The sequence below is a fragment of the Rhinopithecus roxellana genome, chromosome 6 (assembly GCF_007565055.1).
Source record: "Rhinopithecus roxellana isolate Shanxi Qingling chromosome 6, ASM756505v1, whole genome shotgun sequence".
Taxonomy (NCBI): Eukaryota; Metazoa; Chordata; class Mammalia; order Primates; family Cercopithecidae; genus Rhinopithecus; species Rhinopithecus roxellana.
In genome coordinates, this window is record NC_044554.1 from 134,135,341 (window position 1) to 134,155,251 (window position 19,911).

A 19,911-nucleotide genomic window follows, 5' to 3' on the forward strand; every position below is an offset into this window, starting at 1 on the left:
AAAGCTAGGACTACAGGCATGCACCACCATGCCCACCTAGTATGTGTGTGGGTATATAGACGCGTTCTCACTATGTTGCCCAGGCTGGTCTTGAACTCTTGGGCTCAAGCAATCCTCCCACCTCAGCCTCCCAAAGTGCTGGGATTACAGATGTGATCCACTGCACCTGACTACCATTATATATTTTTTTGCCTTAGTTATGAATATCATCTGGGCCTCCCAGGGAAAAGTCGGGTGATAGCTTCTCCAGTTTCAAACAACAAATACATCCCTGAGCTTTCTGACTGCATCCTCAATACTATGTCAGATAACTGCTAGCATGCCTGTCATATCTTCTATATGCCATCCTTGCATTGTGTTAGGAGCAACTCCAAAAATTCTTGCCAGGGAATTAAATCATGCATCATGAGTGAGTGCCCCATGTCACTCTCTCCTATCAAGCCTTATATTCCACCTCCACCCCACCCCTTGATTCAATATCCTCAAGATCTACTCTCAGATATGTTTCCTGGGTTCCTCCCAATATATTTTAACCAGAATCTGCAGTTGATTCAGAGTGAAACCTATCCTCCTAGAGGAAGGACTATATTCCCCAACTTAGGGTTTGCTAAGACCTGATCCTAGTTATTACTTTGGTGTCAATGAGAGGTAACAAGGGTGGATCTTGAGGAGGATAAGTGTTACCTTGTGATGCAACTGCCTCAGATAAAGCCTTTACAGAATCTCAAGGTAAGGGCAGGCTATTCTCCACTAGAAAATTGGAGGACACAGCTTGTGCCAGCTCAGAATTCATGGAAACCTGAGGATTCAAGATTCTCAGCTCACCAACACAAATGTCCCCATCCTGTGATTTAGGGTTCCATTCTTTTTGTGTCAGCACTGACTTGGCTGGGGACTAGCAAGGCTGTGCATTCTGTCTCCTTTGCAGCCTTGCCGCCTTTACTATTAGATTTGGGCCTCATTGGCAGCATAATCTGCCCTGCATCTGCAGATGAGTTTCCTGAGAGTGCTATAGAGGGGCTCTGGCTTTCACAGCATTCCTTGAGTTAAATGGCTATCATGAGCCTGTGTCATTTTCTTTTTCAAAACTCCTAAAGCATTTCACAGTTGCAAGTGAATACTTAATCTTTATAATTTCCACTAGTCCCATTTCATTGTAATGGCACAGCTACTGCATAACCTAGCACTTCCCCTCCCACCTGCACTTCATCCAAATCCACTGAAGTAACTGATCCAGTCACAGGATACTATCCTGAGTCTTTGCTGTCAAAAGCCATTCCTGGTACTAACCATCTTAGCCTGAGTTTATCCCTTGCCCAAAAGCAAAGCCTAAGACAAATGTTCTTATACCCATAAGTGTTGTTATACAAGTAATTTATTTGGGAAGTGATCTGAGGGAACCAGAGGGAGGGATAGAAGAGTGGAAAAGGAAAAAAGAGAAAGATAACATAGGGATGTATTATTGTTGAGTTGGCCACTGCTATGGGTGACTGGAGCTCAACGTGATAGGATTTTCTGAGGAAGTTTATGAAATGCATTTCAAAACTGTCTTCCCAGCAGAGGGAAGGGAGAGCACTTATCTATCGGGCTTCTACCTCCCATTAATCAAGAGTGGCCCCAAAGTCACTAGCTCCCCAACATCTTTGGGCTGCATATGTATGATACAGTGGGGTTCCAGTGGACATCCCAAGCCACAGTGTCAGAAGATCCCTGCAGAAGGAAGCAAGAGAGCCATGACATGGGCCCAAGACAAGGTGCCATCGAGTGGCTTCAGCTATCAGAAGCCTGCTGGAAAGTGTTCCACAGCAGTAATGGAGTAAGAAATGGGGCCAAGAGGATTTGCAGTGGCTCACAAGATGTGTCCAGTATGTACGTTACAGACAATGGGTAATTGACAACACAACTTAGAAATCAGTAGATAGCTTCGGCTTGAGAAAGATTATTGAAAAAAAAAAAATCAGTAATATCACTAGAAAATGGTTGTATAATTTTAAGATACATTTTTTATTTAAAAGCATAACATTACAAGTTTGAAAAATAAAAAAAATTAATGATTTTAACTATTTTGTGTTTGCTTTGTTTTCTTGTTTTTAGCTTACTATTTTGAATGACAAAAAAATGGCTCTTATATATTTGTCCAAAACCCTTGATAATATCTTTGTTTAAATAGCCTGAAACAGTTAAATTATTATGTACTAAAAATATTTACTGTACTCTCAGACTGACTCATATAAAATAACCTCATTTGTCAGGAGAGACAAAGGTACATACAAAGTAGTAAATTATGAGTTTCGACAAAAGTAATAGGCATTTTTAGTTATTTAAATAAATTAAGGAAATATCCCAAAAGACATTTATACAGTAAAAAAAAGTAAATCATTTCAGGACAAATAAACTGTATTATTACATTTAAATAAACATGAAAAAGATACTTGGATGATGGTTTTAATTTATCCAATAGTCTTCATGAAGGTTTTGTAGCTGATGGCAATGGAGCTTTTCCTTTCCACTTAGCAGCCTTTTCCATTTTCATCTGTAAATTTAACATATTTATTGATACAACTTGTAAACCATTCTAAAGAAAAAAAAAACTTGCAGAAAACTCATTCAGATTCATGTCACAGCCATTCCACAGTTATTAAGCTGCTAAATACTAAAGCCAAAATCTGTTAAAGGGACATAATTACACATTTTTAAATGGTTTTATTTTAATTTTACAGAAGCATTTTAATAAAAGTAACATGAATATTGCTTTAGAGAAAAAAATTAATTTCAATTGACACTGAAATTACAAGTGCTAAAATGACTAAACTTACATCCAGCCTATGCACATTCCCTACAGAGTTACATAATGCACCTAATCCAGCTGGATTCTCTCTGGAACGTGGACTGCTTTAAGGATAGTTTCCTATAATTCTGGTTTCTATATTCCCAGTTACCTTTCTAAAAGCCTTTTCCTCCTCCATTGTAGTTAAAGCAAAAAAGCAGCACACATACCCTAAGCAGTGGCCTTCTAACTTTTTAGACACATAGAGACCTTTTCCATGGGATTAAAGGCCCCAGAGAACACAAATCCAACCTGCCTCCTACTCACCACCACTCACATTCATACACACCAATTTCCAGAGGCAACCCCACTGCCTTACCCCTGCAAGAGAAGGGGAGAGCAAGTCAGGGTCCACGGTAGAAGGCAGGGTCTCCGACCTTCTGAACTGATGGGAATAATATCAAGAAACCAGGAGAGACCCGGTAAAACCAGTCTATCCAGTCCTATCAAACTGCAAGTAATACAAGCTTCCAATCATAAAACCAGATTAATCTAACCTCTGTCTCCTCCACATTTATTCCCTCTCTCGCCTCTTTGAGTTGGGTTGGGAACCTCATTCGGACACCATACACTCATAGCATTCTTGCAAACCGTATCAAACAACAGGTAATCTGAAGGACCCCCAAAAAATACCCTATTCTAGGGCAAAAATTATAGGTTTTGATGCCAAATAGAAGAGAAAGTGAATCCTACTTCTACCATTTATTAAGCATTTGGGACAATTTATTTAACAGTTTTACATTTGTAAAAAAAAAATGTCAGAGTAATAGCTACTCCTCAGGGTTGTTCTAAAGCTGTAAATAATATATATAAAGATCTAGGCACTTAAGCACTCGATAAATGCTAGACCCCTTTCCTCACTCATTTAAAGCCAAGTGCTAGATTTGCAGAAACATAAATTTTTAAGAAGCAAAGATGCCAAAATACAAACAAAAACCAAAGCAGTGTTTGTCATTTGAAATAGTACGTAGCAAATACATCCATCAACCATCTAGTCTTTTTTTTTTTTTTTTTTTTCTTTTTGAGACAGAGTCTCGCTCTGTCGTCCAGGCTGGAGTGCAGTAGCACAATCTCAACTCACTGCAACCTCTGCCTCCCAGGTTCAAGTGATTCTCCTGCCTCAGCCTCCCAAGTAGCTGAGATTACAGGCACGCACCATCACACCCAGCTAATTTTTGTATTTTTAGTTGAGACAGGTTTTCACCATGTTCACCAGGCTCGTCTTGAATGCCTGACCTCAAGTGATCGGCCCACCTCGGCCTACCGAAGTGCTGGAATTACAGGCGTGAGCCACCGCCTCAGCAAACCATCTAGAGTCTTAAAAGCAAAGATACCTGCTCCTCTTTCGTTTGTTTTTTGTTTTGTTTTGTTTTTTTGTTTTCGTTTTTGTTGTTTTGTTTTGTTTTTTAAATTTCCTGGCAGGAATACAGTGCTTTGCACCTAGCAGACCTTTGATATTTGTTTCCATAATAAAATTCTCCTTTCTTGGGGAAAAGAGACCAAGAATCATCCACAGCAGAAGAAAATAACTTGAACTGATATAGAAAAGCAACTTCTCAAGAGGATCTAAAAGCAGTGGGTAAACTATGTTACCACAGAGGTCTCACTTATCAAAGCAGACTTACACTCAGCATAGATTCTTCCCTGCCAGATGTTGCCAATGATTAGCAAAGAATGCAAGCAAAAACCAGATACACACATGGCATTATTGCTCTTGCGAGAGGCTCTGAACTATCAGACATGCAGCTTCCTAATGATCCAAATGGTTTTGGAGTAAAAGACGACTACTAATAGTACGTATGGTACGTGTCACCTCAGAGGAACTTATTTAGGTATAGGCTTCTTAGTTTTTATACTCCATTAATCACACATGGTAGAGAGTTTATAAGCTGTGTCTCATAAATCTATAAATCACAGAGGCTAGAAAGTTATAAACTACATCTCATAAATCCATAAATTCCAGGTTTATGTTAATTTTTTTCCCCCCAAGACAGAGTGTTTGTTGCTCTGTAGCCCAGGCTGGAGTGCAGTAGCACGATCTCAGCTCACTGCAACCTTGCCTCCTGGGTTCAAGCGATTCTCCTGCCTCAGCCTCCTGAGTAGCTGGGATTACAGGCGCATGACACCATGCCCAGCTAACTCTGTGTGTGTGTGTGTGTGTGTGTGTGTGTGTGTGTGTGTGTGTGTGTGTGTGCGCGCGCATTTAGTAGAGATGAGGTTTCACCATGTTGGCCAGGCTGGTCTCAAACTCCTGACCTCATAATCCGCCCAAAAAGTGCCACTCAGCCTCCCAAAGTGCTGGGATTACAGGTATAATACACCCAGCCTATAATAAACAATCTTGACAGGCCAGGTATATCCTTTAAAACATTCACAAATAAGAATTCCTCTCCTTATCTTCTCACAAGCAAACACCATTGGCATGTTTTCAAAGCAGTCAAAACTCCAGGTTTCTGGAGAAGGGATGGAAGGAATTCTAGAACCTAGTATCCCATAAGCCTGTGAGGAAAAATTAAAACTTGGCTGTGAGTGTGTGTGTTCCAAGAATGAAGAGTGATTTGATTATAACTTTATACCCTGATGCTGCTGCAAAAATTGCCTTTTCTTCCATCACTCTGACCATTTCGTCTCCCTCACTGACATCCTACCACACCTCTTTCCCCTTGCTATGGTCTGAATGTTTTTGTCCCCACAAAATTCATGTTGAAATCCTAACCTGCAATGTAGCGGTATTAGGAGATGGGCCCTGTGGGCAGTGATTAGATCATGAGTGCAGAGCCCTCATGAATGGGATAAGTGCCCTTATAAAAGAGGCCTCAAGACCCATCATGCCCCTTTTAGCATATGAGGACAGGGCAAGAAGATGCTATCTGGCGGACCAGGAAGCAGGCCTCCACGAGATACCAAATCTGCCAGCACCTTGATCTTAGACTTCCTAGTCTCTGAACCTGTGAGCAATACATTTCTATTGTTGATAACCCACCCAGCTTTACGATATTTTGTTACAGCAGCCCAAACAGACCCTTAAACCACAGCTTTCGAAAAGAACTTTCTGCAGTGATGAAAATGCCTTGTGCTATCCAGTAAGGAAGCCACTAGCCACATGTGGCTACTAAGCACTTGAAATGTGGTTGGTATGACTGAGGAAATAAACATTAAATTTTTAAAATTTAAATTTAGCCTTATAGAGCCCCATATGGAGAGTGACTAAAGCATGGATATAGAATGTTTCCATCACTGCAAAAAGCTCTATTTTCTAGCTCTGACTTGAATTCTGTCCTCTCCCCTTCGACTTCAAAATTCTTAAGCTACTCTGTCTCCAACTTACTTCCTGAATTTACTTAATGTTCAACTTTTTCCATCCTTTCAGTTACTCAACAAGCTCTTGTCTGAGTCGTACAGGATACAACAAAAAGTGGCGGGAGTATCTTTACTTTTGTGGAGTTTATTACCCGGCTGGAGAGATAATGATGTCCACGAAACAACCCTAAAGAAAGTACTTGCAGCCATGTGGCTGAAATACTATTCCCCACACCTCATTAAGCCAACATTCTTTCATCTAGTAAAACAAAAAAAACAAAATAAAACTCTCAAATATGAACATGGCCATGAAACATATCAAAAGTATAAGAAGTTGACATGTATGAAAGTATCAATTCTATTTGTGTTAACTTTTTAAATTTTCCATAAATTCATAATTCACTAAAAACCTATTACACACAAAGCACTGTGCTAGGTGCTAGGGAAAATACAAAGATGAATAAAACACTGTGATTATCTCCAAGGCATTTACACCCTGGTGAACTGAGTCACTTTCACTTACAGCTGTGAACACATCAAGACTTCACTTGTTGAGCCCTGGAAATTGTTAAAATATGGTTTTTTTGTTTTGTTTTGTTTTGTTTTTTGCTCTATCGCCCAGGCTGGAGTCCAGTGGCGCGATCTCGGCTCACTGCAAGCTCCGCCTCCGGGTTCACGCCATTCTCCTGCCTCAGCCTCCCGAGTAGCTGGGACTACAGGCGCCCGCCACCACGGCCGGCTAGTTTTTCTTTTGTATTTTTTAGTAGAGACAGGGTTTCACCGTGTTCGCCAGGATGGTCTCGATCTCCTGACCTCGTGATCCGCCCGTCTCGGCCTCCCAAAGTGCTGGGATTACAGGCTTGAGCCACCGCGCCCGGCCTAAAATATGTTTATGTTTAATGTTCCGTTTCTTAAAGAATATTGGGTAATTTTTTTTTTTTTTTTACATGGAGTTTCACTGTCACCCAGGCTGGAGCGCAGTGGCACAATCTTGGCTCACTGCAATCTCTGCCTCCCAGGTTCAAGCGATTCTCCTGCCTCAGCCTCCCAAATAGCTGGGATTACAGGCGTACACCACCATGCCCGGCTAATTTTTGTATTTTTTTTAGTAGAGACGGGGTCTCGCCATGTTGGACAGCCTGGTCCCAAACTCCTAACCTCAGGTGATCTGCCCGCCTCGGCCTCCCAAAGTGCTGGGATTACAGGCGTGAGCCACTGCGCCCAGGTGTATATTGGGTAATTTGAACGAGTCTGGATACACCTAAAAGCCTCTAAGAAGAATAAGTAACACATATTAAGAATTCAAAACAGACGCCGGGCACAGTCGCTCACACCTGTAATGCCACCCCTTTGGGAGGCCAAGGCAGGCGAATCGCGAGTTCAGGAGATCGAGACCATCCTGGCTAACACGGTGAAACCCCATCTCTACTAAAAATACAAAAAATTAGCCGGACGTGGTGGCGGGCGCCTGGGACTCCAGCTACTCGGGAGGCTGAGGCAGGAGAATGGCGTGAACCCAGGAGGCAGAGCTTGCAGTGAGCCAAGATCGCGCCACTGCACTCCAGCCTGGGTAGCAGAGAAAGACTCCGTCTCAAAAAAAAGAAAAAGAATTCAAAATATACTCAATCTTTATTTGACAAATATTTTTAAATAAAAAATAAAGGTACATGTATAAAAAAAGAAATTCCAGATACATATAATTTACAAATCTGCTGATATTGATGCTTATTACTGACAATTTTATTTGCACATTTATCCAATCTTTATGGCCTTCATAAATAAACCAGTGTATTAAATATCATGTTATTCTTTAGCCTGTTTCTGTGTAAATTATTCTAATAAGCCTCAAGGCCTAACACCAACTGTGAGTAAAGACTTTATAAATTATTTTTAAGGATGTTCCACATTCAATATATAATCGTTCTAGTGCTTTTGCTACAAGTAAATGCTTAATGCAAGTGGATTTCCTCAAAAACCTACCCTTTCCTGGTATCGTCTCTCAAAGAAAGCCATATCATCCTCTTCAGGTCTCCTTAACGAAGAAACTTGACTACTTGTACCTACTAACAAGGAAAAAAAATCTAAGTAATGTATTTATATCATTACACATTCCCCTGAAACAAAAGAAAGAAAAGTTTTCTCCTGCCAGGTGATAATATTTAATTTTTCAGACCAAAAATGGCCTAAATGAATAATTGGTCATACTACCTAATTCTCTTTTAGAGAGAATGGCATCACAGGACAAAAGTGTTTTTCACTAGCAAACATTCCCAAATAGTCCACAGTCCATATTAAATAGCTATTCCGTATAAGAGTACACTTAGTTTTGTCCAACTACTTTTTACATTTTATAACTAGAAATCCATGTTACACTTTGAGATAATGCACAAAAGTAATTATTGAGGTTTGGTACTGGCAACCATAGTAATGATAGTACCTGCTTCAAAATGTTTCAAAACTCAACTATTTTATCCATTTTTCACGGTACTCACTTTGTAAAATGGATCAAGCACTAATTTACATGCTAAAAGGAATTTTTAAAATTGCTTCTGTAGCAAAAAGTCTGGTTTTCTTTGTAGGTGCCCCAAGAGCCTAATTTCATAGAAAAGTTCACCTTCATTGCAAGTGAATGTCTTCACTGGGTCCCTTCATTTCCAAAGCAGAATAGCAACCTGAACACTCGCGCTTCAGTTTCTAAAGCATATGAATTCACCCTCAATCAGCAACATGTAACTCCAGACAATCACCAGAGTACAGCTACAGTCTGTCGACTATCTTTCACAAAAGTCTTACTGAGAAGAGTAAGAAGGGATGGATGTTTATAATAAGTGTTATCTACCCATTCCTCTGGAAACTCTGGGTCTATCCCTGGATCATGTGGGACCATTTGAGCCAAACCTCTTCCAGACTCATCTACACTGAGTTGCATTATAACGGCATATTACCATTTATCTAGTAAAATGGTATATCCCAACTCTGGAAAGGTGACTATCAGGCCAGGTGCAGTGATTCACACCTGTAGTCCCAGCACTTTGGGAGGTGGAGGCGGGTGGATTGCTTGAGCTCAGGAGTTCGAGACCAGCCTGAGCAACATGGCAAAACCCTAACTCTACAAAAAATTCAAAATTTAGCTGGACATGGTGGTGCATTCCTGTGGTCCCAGCTACTTAGGAGGCTGAGGTGAGAGATCACTTGAGCCAGGGAGGTGGAGGTTGCAGTGAGCCAAGATCACACCACTATACTCCAGCCTGGGTAACAGAGCAAGACTCTGTCTCAAAAAAAAAAAAAAAAAAATAGAAAAGGTGACTATCAGAAACAAGCAAACATCTGCTGTATTTGCTGAAATACAGCAGCAACTTTTACTTTAGCCACTAATCAGTATAGGATCACTATACTGACTTAAAATCCAGCATGCCAGGCCAGGAGCAGTGATACATAGCTACAATCCCAGTGCTTTGGGAAGTTGTGGCAGGAGGATAGCTAGAGGCCAGGAGTTTGAGACCAAACTAGTCAACAAAGCAAGACCCTGCTGCAAAAAAAAAAAAAAAAAAAAGTTTTTTTAATTACTCAGGTGTGGGGGCACATCTGTACTCCTAGCTATGTGGAAAGCTGAGGCAGGAAGATCACTTGAGCCCTGGAGTTCAAGGTAACAGTGCGCCATGATCACACCACTGCACACCAGCTTGGACAACAGAGCAAGAACTTGTCTCAAAAAAAAAAAAAAATCCAGCATTGGTGTAACATTCATTAGCACTGAGGAACTCAGGCTTCCTCCTGTCTAAGAAAGAAAAACATTTAATTGACTGCACTTTCCTCTGTGCCTTGGCTGCCACTAAACTCAGTCAAAACTGAAGTTTAAACAAAGCAATTACATCAACCTTGAAAGCTGCCACAGTTGTGTCCTTTTCTTGGCTTCTTACTTCTATATATATTTTATCACTATATACTAAGTTGTATGTTGCTCTTGCAAGCAGCCTTAAAATCCCTTGTGGGGAATGTCTAGGTGTATGAAAATACAGATAAATCAAAGAAAGTCTCATTTTAAAATATTCTAAAATACTAAATTTTAAATACCTAATAAGTCATACAAATTTTTTCTTCTTGTTTTCAATAAGGGAAATATAGAATACTGGTGCTTAAAAATGAATTGTACCCGCTCTTAATTTATAAATGATAAAACTCTGCTAACCTATGGTTATCACCGGATTACGCCTCTTTGGGAAAACCCAAAGGCAATTAGTCCACCAGAGGGCCCTCTTATTCAAACACCAGAGCAATAGCATGTACCAGAACAAGGTTTAAAACTTCAAATTATAGTATTACCAGAATCCTTTAAATTCTCGGAGTTAGCTATTTTTCCCAACACAAAATGAAGTTACTTGCTTTTTCTCAGTGTGTGGCTTACATAAAAGAAAGTAAAATGATAGCTTAACTTGAAGTTAAATTATCGTAATAATGAAAAAAAGAGAGATGCCTAGAAAACAAATCAAAGCTCCATATTCTAATTTACTACATCCAAAAACAGTTCTAAACTTCATTTCATTACCATCTGCTAATGTCTCTGGAGAAGAACTAGATGATGCTTGAAATGCTTTTAGGAATGGGTTGTCTACTGCCGTAATGGGAGATTCTAAAAATTCAACTGAAGGTGCACCTGAGAAAACAATACATGGAGAATAAAAATTAAATATTTACAGGGATACAAACAAGTTATTACTTCTAATATAAATAAATTGGAACCTCAGCAGAATCATTAGCAATTCCTTCTATAAAAAGAAAAAAAAAATTAGACTGGGTGTAATGGCTCATGCCTGTAATCCTAACACTTTGGAAAGCCAAAGCAAGAGGATTGCTTGAGGCCAGGAGTTCAAGACCTGTCTTGGCAACATAGGGAGACCCCATCTCTATCAAAAAAAAAAATCAAAAATTAGTTGGACATGGTGGCGTGTGCCTGTAGTCCTACCTCCCTTGAAGGGTAAAGCAGGAAGATCACTTGAGCCCAGGAATTTGAGGCTGCAGTGAGCTATGATTACATCACTTCACTGGATCCGGCCTGAGCAACACAGTGAGACTCTGTCTTTTTATTTAGATTTTTATCTGACATATAAAGTAAAAGCAAATGGGTAAAAGTATTCTGCACATTTCTGAGAACTTTTTTCACAGAAGAAAAGAATATTATGTACCTATGTTAGCATAGAAGTTCAAAACCCTAATATATAATAGTTATAAAACACTATCAAAAGCAAGACATTCATAATAAGGAACCTCTGACTGAAAAGGGTAGAATAAGTATTTTTACTTTATTCCTTACTAGGAAGCCATCTGAAAACAAAGTATGAAAAATAAAGAAGAAAGTACCTTCTTCAGTGAAATGAGGAAACATCCACAACTCCAAACCATAAACTAGAAAGACTAATTGCTAAATACATTGACTTCTGGACCAAAAGGAAGGAAGCTTCAGAGAAAATATGTAGCTGCTCTGCCTTCTTCACAAACCACCACCTTCCCCCCACACTGCTATCTCTATACCACAGGTGAAGGAAAAAGTGAACTTTTGGTCCTAGCTGGGTTAGAAGTTAGCCCCATCTTATAAACAGTGTGGGACGATTGCTCCGTCTCTCCCCGCGCCGCCCCCCGCCCCATCCCCAGTGGCTCCCATGGGGCATGTGGGAATATGAGAGAAGGCTCTGGCCCACGCAGGTCCTTGTGCTGCCCTCTGGCGGTTGCAACTGCTACTGATCTCAAATGCTCAACTTGAATTTAATAAGTTGGTCTCTCAGCTTGATAGGGCCTGGTAGCTTTATGCTTGCTCCTGCTGCAAGTATAGACTCCCTCAATACCTGTCACTTCCTCTATTGAGTCCCCTAGATTAGGGGACCCACCTCCAGCTCTGCCCCCTGCTATGATAGATGGCATGGCTGGCCCACTGACTCACAGGTCAGCTGCCTTCTCACACCCCCGGAGACCTGGAAATTATGGACTCCTTCCACATCAAAAAGGAACCAAATCCCAGCAAGAGGTTTCCTCGGTCTAGGTATCTACATGGCTAATAGATCTGGAGTCCCTCTGCCCCTAGGTTCCTTTACACCTGAAATCAGAACAAAAACATCTTATATTTCCTCTCCTTAACTCTCACCTTTCTTCACCCCACCTTCTTTCATGGACCAAAAGGAAGAGGTTTCCTTTCTCTATAAAATCATGTGTCACATAAGACATTTTAGTCACGAATGGGCTGCATATACAATGGTGGCCCCATAAGATTATAATAGGGCTGCCCTATAATAGTGTAACATTTTATTGATTTATTTTGAGGCAGGGTCTCACTCTGTCACCCAAGCTGGAGGGTAATGGTGCCATCACAGCTCATTGCAACCTCTACATCCCAGGCTCACGTGATCCTCTCACCTCAGCCCTCACCAAGTAGCTGGGATTACAGGCACACACACAATACTATGCCCGGCTAATTTTTTGTATTTTTGTAGAGACATGGTTTCGCCATGTTGCCCAGGTTGGTCTCAAACTCCTGGGCTCAAGCGATCTGGCTGCCTCAGCCTCCCAAAATGCTGGGATTACAGGCATGAGCCACTGCACATGCCCCATTTTATTTTTTATGCCATATTTTTACTGTACCTTTTCTATATTTAGAAAAATTTAAATATAAAAATACTCACCATTGTGTTACAACTGTCTACAGCATTCAGCACAGTAGCATGATGAACAAGTTTGTTGCCTAGGAACAAAAGACTATATCACATAGCTAGGTGTGTAGTACGCTCTACCATCTAGGTTTATGTAAGTACACTCTATGATGTTCACATAACAAACATCAACTAACAATGCATTTTCCAGAATGTATCCCCATCGTTTAGTGGCACATGACTATACCTTGAAGATACTTAGTGTTAAAATACTAGAAGTCTCTAAAAGGTAAAGATGCCAGCTACCACCATTATTTAGCATTGCTCTGGAAGTACTAGCCATTTTGACTGGTCAAGAATAAGAGTCATAAATATTGGGAAGGAAGAGGTAAAAACATTATTTTTTAAAAATAAACTAAAAATTGAGTAAAAACTCTAAGATTAAGTAATAAGAATGGTAACAAAAGCAATGAAACACTTTTGCTTTTTTATAAACAAACAATAATCACTAAGAAGATACAATGGAAGAAAAAATATCTCATGTATGATACTAATGAAAAAAAATTGGCCAGGAATGGTGGCTTACACCTGTAATCCCAGCACTTTGGGAGGCCGAGGCAGGCAGATCACCTGAGGTCAGGAGTTCGAGACCAGCCTGGCCAACATGGTGAAACCACGCCTCCACTAAAAATACAAAAATTAGCCGGGCATGGTGGCACGCGCCTGTAATCCCAGCTACTCAGGAGGCTGAGGCAGGAGAATCACTTGAACGCAGGAGGCAGAGATTGTAGTGAGCCAAGATCATGCCACTGCACTCCAGCCTGGGAGACAGAACGAGACACCATCTCAAAAAAAAATTAAATACCTAGAAATAAACTTAATAAGGTTGTGCAAGCCTTCTGGGATAACAACTTCAGAATTCCACTTAGCTGCACAGACAAATAAATGAAAAGATAATATTTAAAAATATCAGTTCTACATGGTGGCTCACACCTGTAGTCCCAGCTACTCAGGAGTCTGAGGTGGGAGGATTACTTGACCTTAGGAGTTTGAGACCAACCTGAGCAACACAGTAAGACTCTGTCTCTAAAAAAAATATAAAATGTAAAATATTAGCCAGGCATAGTGGCATGCGCCCATAGTCGCAGCTACTCGGGAGGTTGGGTGGGAGGACTGCTTGAGCCCAGGAGTTCAAGGCTGCAGTGAGCTATAATCATATTACTGCAGTCCAGCCTGGGAAACAAAGCAAAACCCCATCTTAAAAAAAAAAAAAATTATTTCTACATTCATCTACATATTCAATGTGATCTCAATTAAAATAATAGAGTTTTTATACCTTAACAAAATGATGCCAAAGTTCTGAAAGAATTAAAACATAAGAATAGGTCAGGAAAATTCTGAAGCAATAAAATGAAGTCATAAATATTAACTAATTTATTTATTATAAAGCTGCAGTAATGAAAACAATATAGTAGTTGTACACAAATAGCCAACAATGTGGCAGACTACGGAGCCCACAGAAATCTTCAGGTTGAACCCAACCCTGCTACTTCCTAGTTGAATAACACTGAGCATGTTATTTTACTTCTCTGTGCTGCGTATCCTCATCTGTAAACTAGGAATAATAATCTAACTCACAGAGTTGTTGTGAGGATTAAGTGAAATAATATATGTGATGTGGCTCAAACAATTGCTGGTAGTACAAAGTTGCAGTCATCAAACATGATCATCATCATCATCATTTTTTGACACTGGTAGTTGGGTTTTCTTTAACTGTTGCTTGAACCTAACACAATTATGCACCCATAAAACTGCAGAAGAATTTACTTATGAAATTTAAGAAGCTAGTTATAAAATTACCTAGAAGAGAAAATGTACAAAAATACCAAGACAATCTCGAAAACAATCACAAAGAGGAGGAATTTACCACATCAAATATCATGACATACAAGGAAGCTATCACAAAAAAATAAATATATATGTATAAAATATTGGCACAGGATAGACAAATGGGGCAGTGGTACAAAATGGAGAATATGACAGAATATGGTAGAGTTTCCATGGAATACTATGCAGCCATAAAAAAGAATGAGTTCATGTATTTTGCAGAGACGTGGATGAAGCTGGAAGCCATCATTCTCAGCAAACTAATGCAGGAACAGAAAACTAAACACCGCATGCTCTCACTCACAAGTGGGAGTTGAACAATGAGAACACATGGACACAGAGAGGAGAACATCACACACAGGTGCCTGTCGGAGGGTGGGAGGCGAGCAGAGGGAGGGCATTAGTACAAATAGCTAATGCATGCAGGGCTTAAGACCTAGACGACAGGTTGATGGCTGCAGCATATCACCATTGCACATGTATACCTATGTAACAAACCTGCATGTTCTGCACACGTATCCCAGAACTTAAAGTAAAATAAAAATAAAAATAAAGAATATGGTAGAGTGTCAGATGATTTGGGAAAGAATGGTGCTTGAATAACTGGCCATCAATTTAGACAAAAACTGAAGTTAGACACATCTACCTCACACTTTCACAAAAAATAAATTACAGATATATGAAAAAGCTAAACATAAAAAAGTATTAAAATAAAATGCAGGAGAATATATTTATAAAACTGAAATAGGAAAGGCCTGTCTCCAAAATTTTTAAACTGTAAAGAAAAAAAAAAAATTAAGTTAAAAGACAAATGACAGGTTGAGAGAAAATGTCTGTAAAATAAATAACAAAAAAAAATACAGAATATATAAAAAGACTTCCTATAAGTCAATGATAAAGGATAAAAAAAAAAAAATTGAGCAAGGGATATGAATAGGCCATTCACAGAAAGTGAAATGGCCAATAAATATGAAAAGATCCCTGTCTCACTAATAACCAGGGAAATCAAATTGAAACAACAATGACAATTTTACACATCAGACTGGCAAAAAAATCAAGTTTAATAATACCAATGATTAGCCTAAATGTGAGGAAATAGGCAAGCTAAAGCATCAGTAGAGAAAGTAAACACAAGCCGAGCATTTCTGGAGGACATTTTGGCAGAATGTATTAGAATTTTACAGGTTAACATGCTCCAGTAGTTTTACTTCTCTCTATCTACCTTAGAGTCAAATTCATGCAAGGATACAGGCAGACAAATTCAAGGATTTTCTTGGCAAGATTGCTTGTAATGGCAAAAAAAAGATGGAAATCTAAATGTCATGAACAAGGAAATGGTTAGACAAACTGCTATATCTACAGTGTGGAATACCATACAGCAGTTAAAAAGAATGAAGTAGACTTGTGTGTCCTGACACAACAGGCCTTTACATTTTTCTAAGTTAAAAAACAAGTAAGGTGTGGGCGGAGCAAGATGGCCGAATAGGAACAGCTCCAGTCTCCAACTCCCAGCACGAGCGACACAGAAGACCGGTGATTTCTGCATTTTCAACTGAGGTACTGGGGTCATCTCACTAGGGAGTGCCGGACAATCGGTGCTGGTCAGCTCCTGCAGCCTGACCAGCGAGAGCTGAAGCAGGGCGAGGCATCGCCTCACCTGGGAAGCGCAAGGGGGAAGGGAATCCCTTTTCCTAGCCAGGGGAACTAAGACACACAACACCTGGAAAATCGGGTAACTCCCACCCCAATACCGCGCTTTAAGCAAACGGGCACACCAGAAGAATATATCCCTCACCTGGCCGGGAGGGTCCCACGCCCACGGAGCCTCCCTTATTGCTAACACAGCAGTCTGCGGCGATCTAACCGCAAGGCAGCAGCGAGGCTGGGGGAGGGGCGCCCGCCATTGCTGAGGCTTAAGTAGGTAAACAAAGCCGCTGGGAAGCTCGAACTGGGTGGAGCTCACAGCAGCTCAAGGAAACCTGCCTGTCTCTATAGACTCCACCTCTGGGGGCAGGGCTCAGCTAAAAAAACAACAGGGGAAGCAGCAGAGGCCTGAGCAGACGCGAACGACTCTGTCTGACAGCTTTGAAGAGAGCAGTGGATCTCCCAACACGGAGGTTGAGATCTGAGAACGGACAGACTGCCTGCTCAAGTGGGTCACTGACCCCTGAGTAGCCTAACTGGGACACATCCCCCACTAGGGGCAGTCTGACACCCCACACCTTACACGGTGGAGTACACCCCTGAGAGGAAGCTTCCAAAGGAAGAATCAGACAGGTACACTCGCTGTTCAGCAATATTCTATCTTCTGCAACCTCTGCTGCTGATACCCAGGCAAACAGGGTCTGGAGTGGACCTCAAGCAATCTCCAACAGACCTATAGCTGAGGGTCCTGACTGTCAGAAGGAAAACTATCAAACAGGAAGGACACCTATACCAAAACCCCATCAGTACGTCACCATCATCAAAGACCAGAGACAGATAAAACCACAAAGATGGGGAAAAAGCAGGGCAGAAAAGCTGGAAATTCAAAAAATAAGAGCGCATCTCCCCCTGCAAAGGAGCGCAGCCCATCGCCAGCAACGGATCGAAGCTGGTCAGAGAATGACTTTGACGAGATGAGAGAAGAAGGCTTCAGTCCATCAAACTTCTCAGAGCTAAAGGAGGAATTACGTACCCAGCGCAAAGAAACTAAAAATCTTGAAAAAAGAGTGGAAGAATTGACAGCTAGACTAATTAATGCAGAGAAGGTCATAAACGAAATGACAGAGATGAAAACCATGACACGAGAAATACGTGACAAATGCACAAGCTTCAGTAACCGACTCAATCAACTGGAAGAAAGAGTAACAGCGATTGAGGATCAAATGAATGAAATGAAGCGAGAAGAGAAACCAAAAGAAAAAAGAAGAAAAAGAAATGAACAAAGCCTGCAAGAAGTATGGGATTATGTAAAAAGACCAAATCTACGTCTGATTGGGGTACCTGAAAGTGAGGGGGAAAATGGAACCAAGTTGGAAAACACTCTTCAGGATATCATCCAGGAGAACTTCCCCAACCTAGTAGGGCAGGCCAACATTCAAATTCAGGAAATACAGAGAACGCCACAAAGATACTCCTCCAGAAGAGCAACTCCAAGACACATAATTGCCAGATTCACCAAAGTTGAAATGAAGGAAAAAATCTTAAGGGCAGCCACAGAGAAAGGTCGGGTTACCCACAAAGGGAAGCCCATCAGACTAACAGCAAGCCTCTCGGCAGAAACTCTACAAGCCAGAAGAGAGTGGGGGCCAATATTCAACGTTCTTAAAGAAAAGAATTTTAAACCCAGAATTTCATATCCAGCCAAACTAAGTTTCATAAGTGAAGGAGAAATAAAATCCTTTACAGATAAGCAAATGCTTAGACATTTTATCACCACCAGGCCTGCCTTACAAGAGACCCTGAAGGAAGCCCTAAACATGGAAAGGAACAACCGGTACCAGCCATTGCAAAAACATGCCAAAATGTAAAGACCATCGAGGCTAGGAAGAAACTGCATCAACTAACGAGCAAAATAACCAGTTAATATCATAATGGCAGGATCAAGTTCACACATAACAATATTAACCTTAAATGTAAATGGACTAAATGCTCCAATTAAAAGACACAGACTGGCAAACTGGATAAAGAGGCAAGACCCATCAGTCTGCTGTATTCAGGAGACCCATCTCACATGCAGAGACATACATAGGCTCAAAATAAAGGGATGGAGGAAGATCTACCAAGCAAATGGAGAACAAAAAAAAGCAGGGGTTGCAATCCTAGTCTCTGATAAAACAGACTTTAAACCATCAAAGATCAAAAGAGACAAAGAAGGCCATTACATAATGGTAAAGGGATCAATTCAACAGGAAGAGCTAACTATCCTAAATATATATGCACCCAATACAGGAGCACCCAGATTCATAAAGCAAGTCCTTAGAGACTTACAAAGAGACTTAGACTCCCATACAATAATAATGGGACACTTCAACACTCCACTGTCAACATTAGACAGATCAATGAGACAGAAAGTTAACAAGGATATCCAGGAATTGAACTCATCTCTGCACCAAGCGGACCTCATAGACATCTATAGAACTCTCCACCCCAAATCAACAGAATATACATTCTTCTCAGCACCACATCGCACTTATTCCAAAATTGACCACATAATTGGAAGTAAAGCACTCCTCAGCAAATGTAAAAGAACAGAAATTATAACAAACTGTCTCTCAGACCACAGTGCAATCAAACTCGAACTCAGGACTAAGAAACTCAATCAAAACCGCTCAACTACATGGAAACTGAATAACCTGCTCCTGAATGACTACTGGGTACATAATGAAATGAAGGCAGAAATAAAGATGTTCTTTGAAACCAATGAGAACAAAGATACAACATACCAGAATCTCTGGGACACATTTAAAGCAGTGTGTAGAGGGAAATTTATAGCACTAAATGCCCACAAGAGAAAGCAGGAAAGATCTAAAATTGACACTCTAACATCACAATGAAAAGAACTAGAGAGGCAAGAGCAAACACATTCAAAAGCTAGCAGAAGGCAAGAAATAACTAAGATCAGAGCAGAACTGAAGGAGATAGAGACACAAAAAACCCTCCAAAAAATCAATGAATCCAGGAGTTGGTTTTTTGAAAAGATCAACAAAATTGACAGACCGCTAGCAAGACTAATAAAGAAGAAAAGAGAGAGGAATCAAATAGATGCAATAAAAAATGATAAAGGGGATATCACCACCGACCCCACAGAAATACAAACTACCATCAGAGAATACTATAAACACCTCTACGCAAATCAACTAGAAAATCTAGAAGAAATGGATAATTTCCTGGACACTTACACTCTCCCAAGACTAAACCAGGAAGAAGTTGAATCCCTGAATAGACCAACAGCAGGCTCTGAAATTGAGGCAACAATTAATAGCCTACCCACCAAAAAAAGTCCAGGACCAGATGGATTCACAGCTGAATTCTACCAGAGGTACAAGGAAGAGCTGGTACCATTCCTTCTGAAACTATTCCAATCAATAGAAAAAGAGGGAATCCTCCCTAACTCATTTTATGAGGCCAACATCATCCTGATACCAAAGCCTGGCAGAGACACAACAAAAAAAGAGAATTTTAGACCAATATCCCTGATGAACATCGATGCAAAAATCCTCAATAAAATACTGGCAAACCGATTCAGCAGCACATCAAAAAGCTTATCCACCATGA

General features: G+C 40.5%; 1 protein-coding gene across 2 annotated transcripts in view; it reads right to left on the reverse strand.

Moving 5' to 3' along the window:
• Positions 1-1,977: 1,977 nt before the first annotated feature.
• Positions 1,978-19,911, reverse strand: part of FAM221A (family with sequence similarity 221 member A) — a 32,991-nt gene continuing 15,057 nt past the window's right edge. Inside the window, exons 5-7 of one of the 2 annotated variants that reach the window (XM_010382772.2) lie at positions 10,674-10,781; positions 8,108-8,190; positions 1,978-2,533 (exon numbers count right to left, since the gene is read on the reverse strand). In XM_010382772.2, the coding sequence (XP_010381074.2) occupies positions 2,465-2,533; positions 8,108-8,190; positions 10,674-10,781 (260 nt within the window). In that variant the 3' untranslated portion in view covers positions 1,978-2,464. The remainder of the gene's footprint in view (positions 2,534-8,107; positions 8,191-10,673; positions 10,782-19,911) is intronic. The other variant, XM_030932314.1, reaches the window with a different exon arrangement.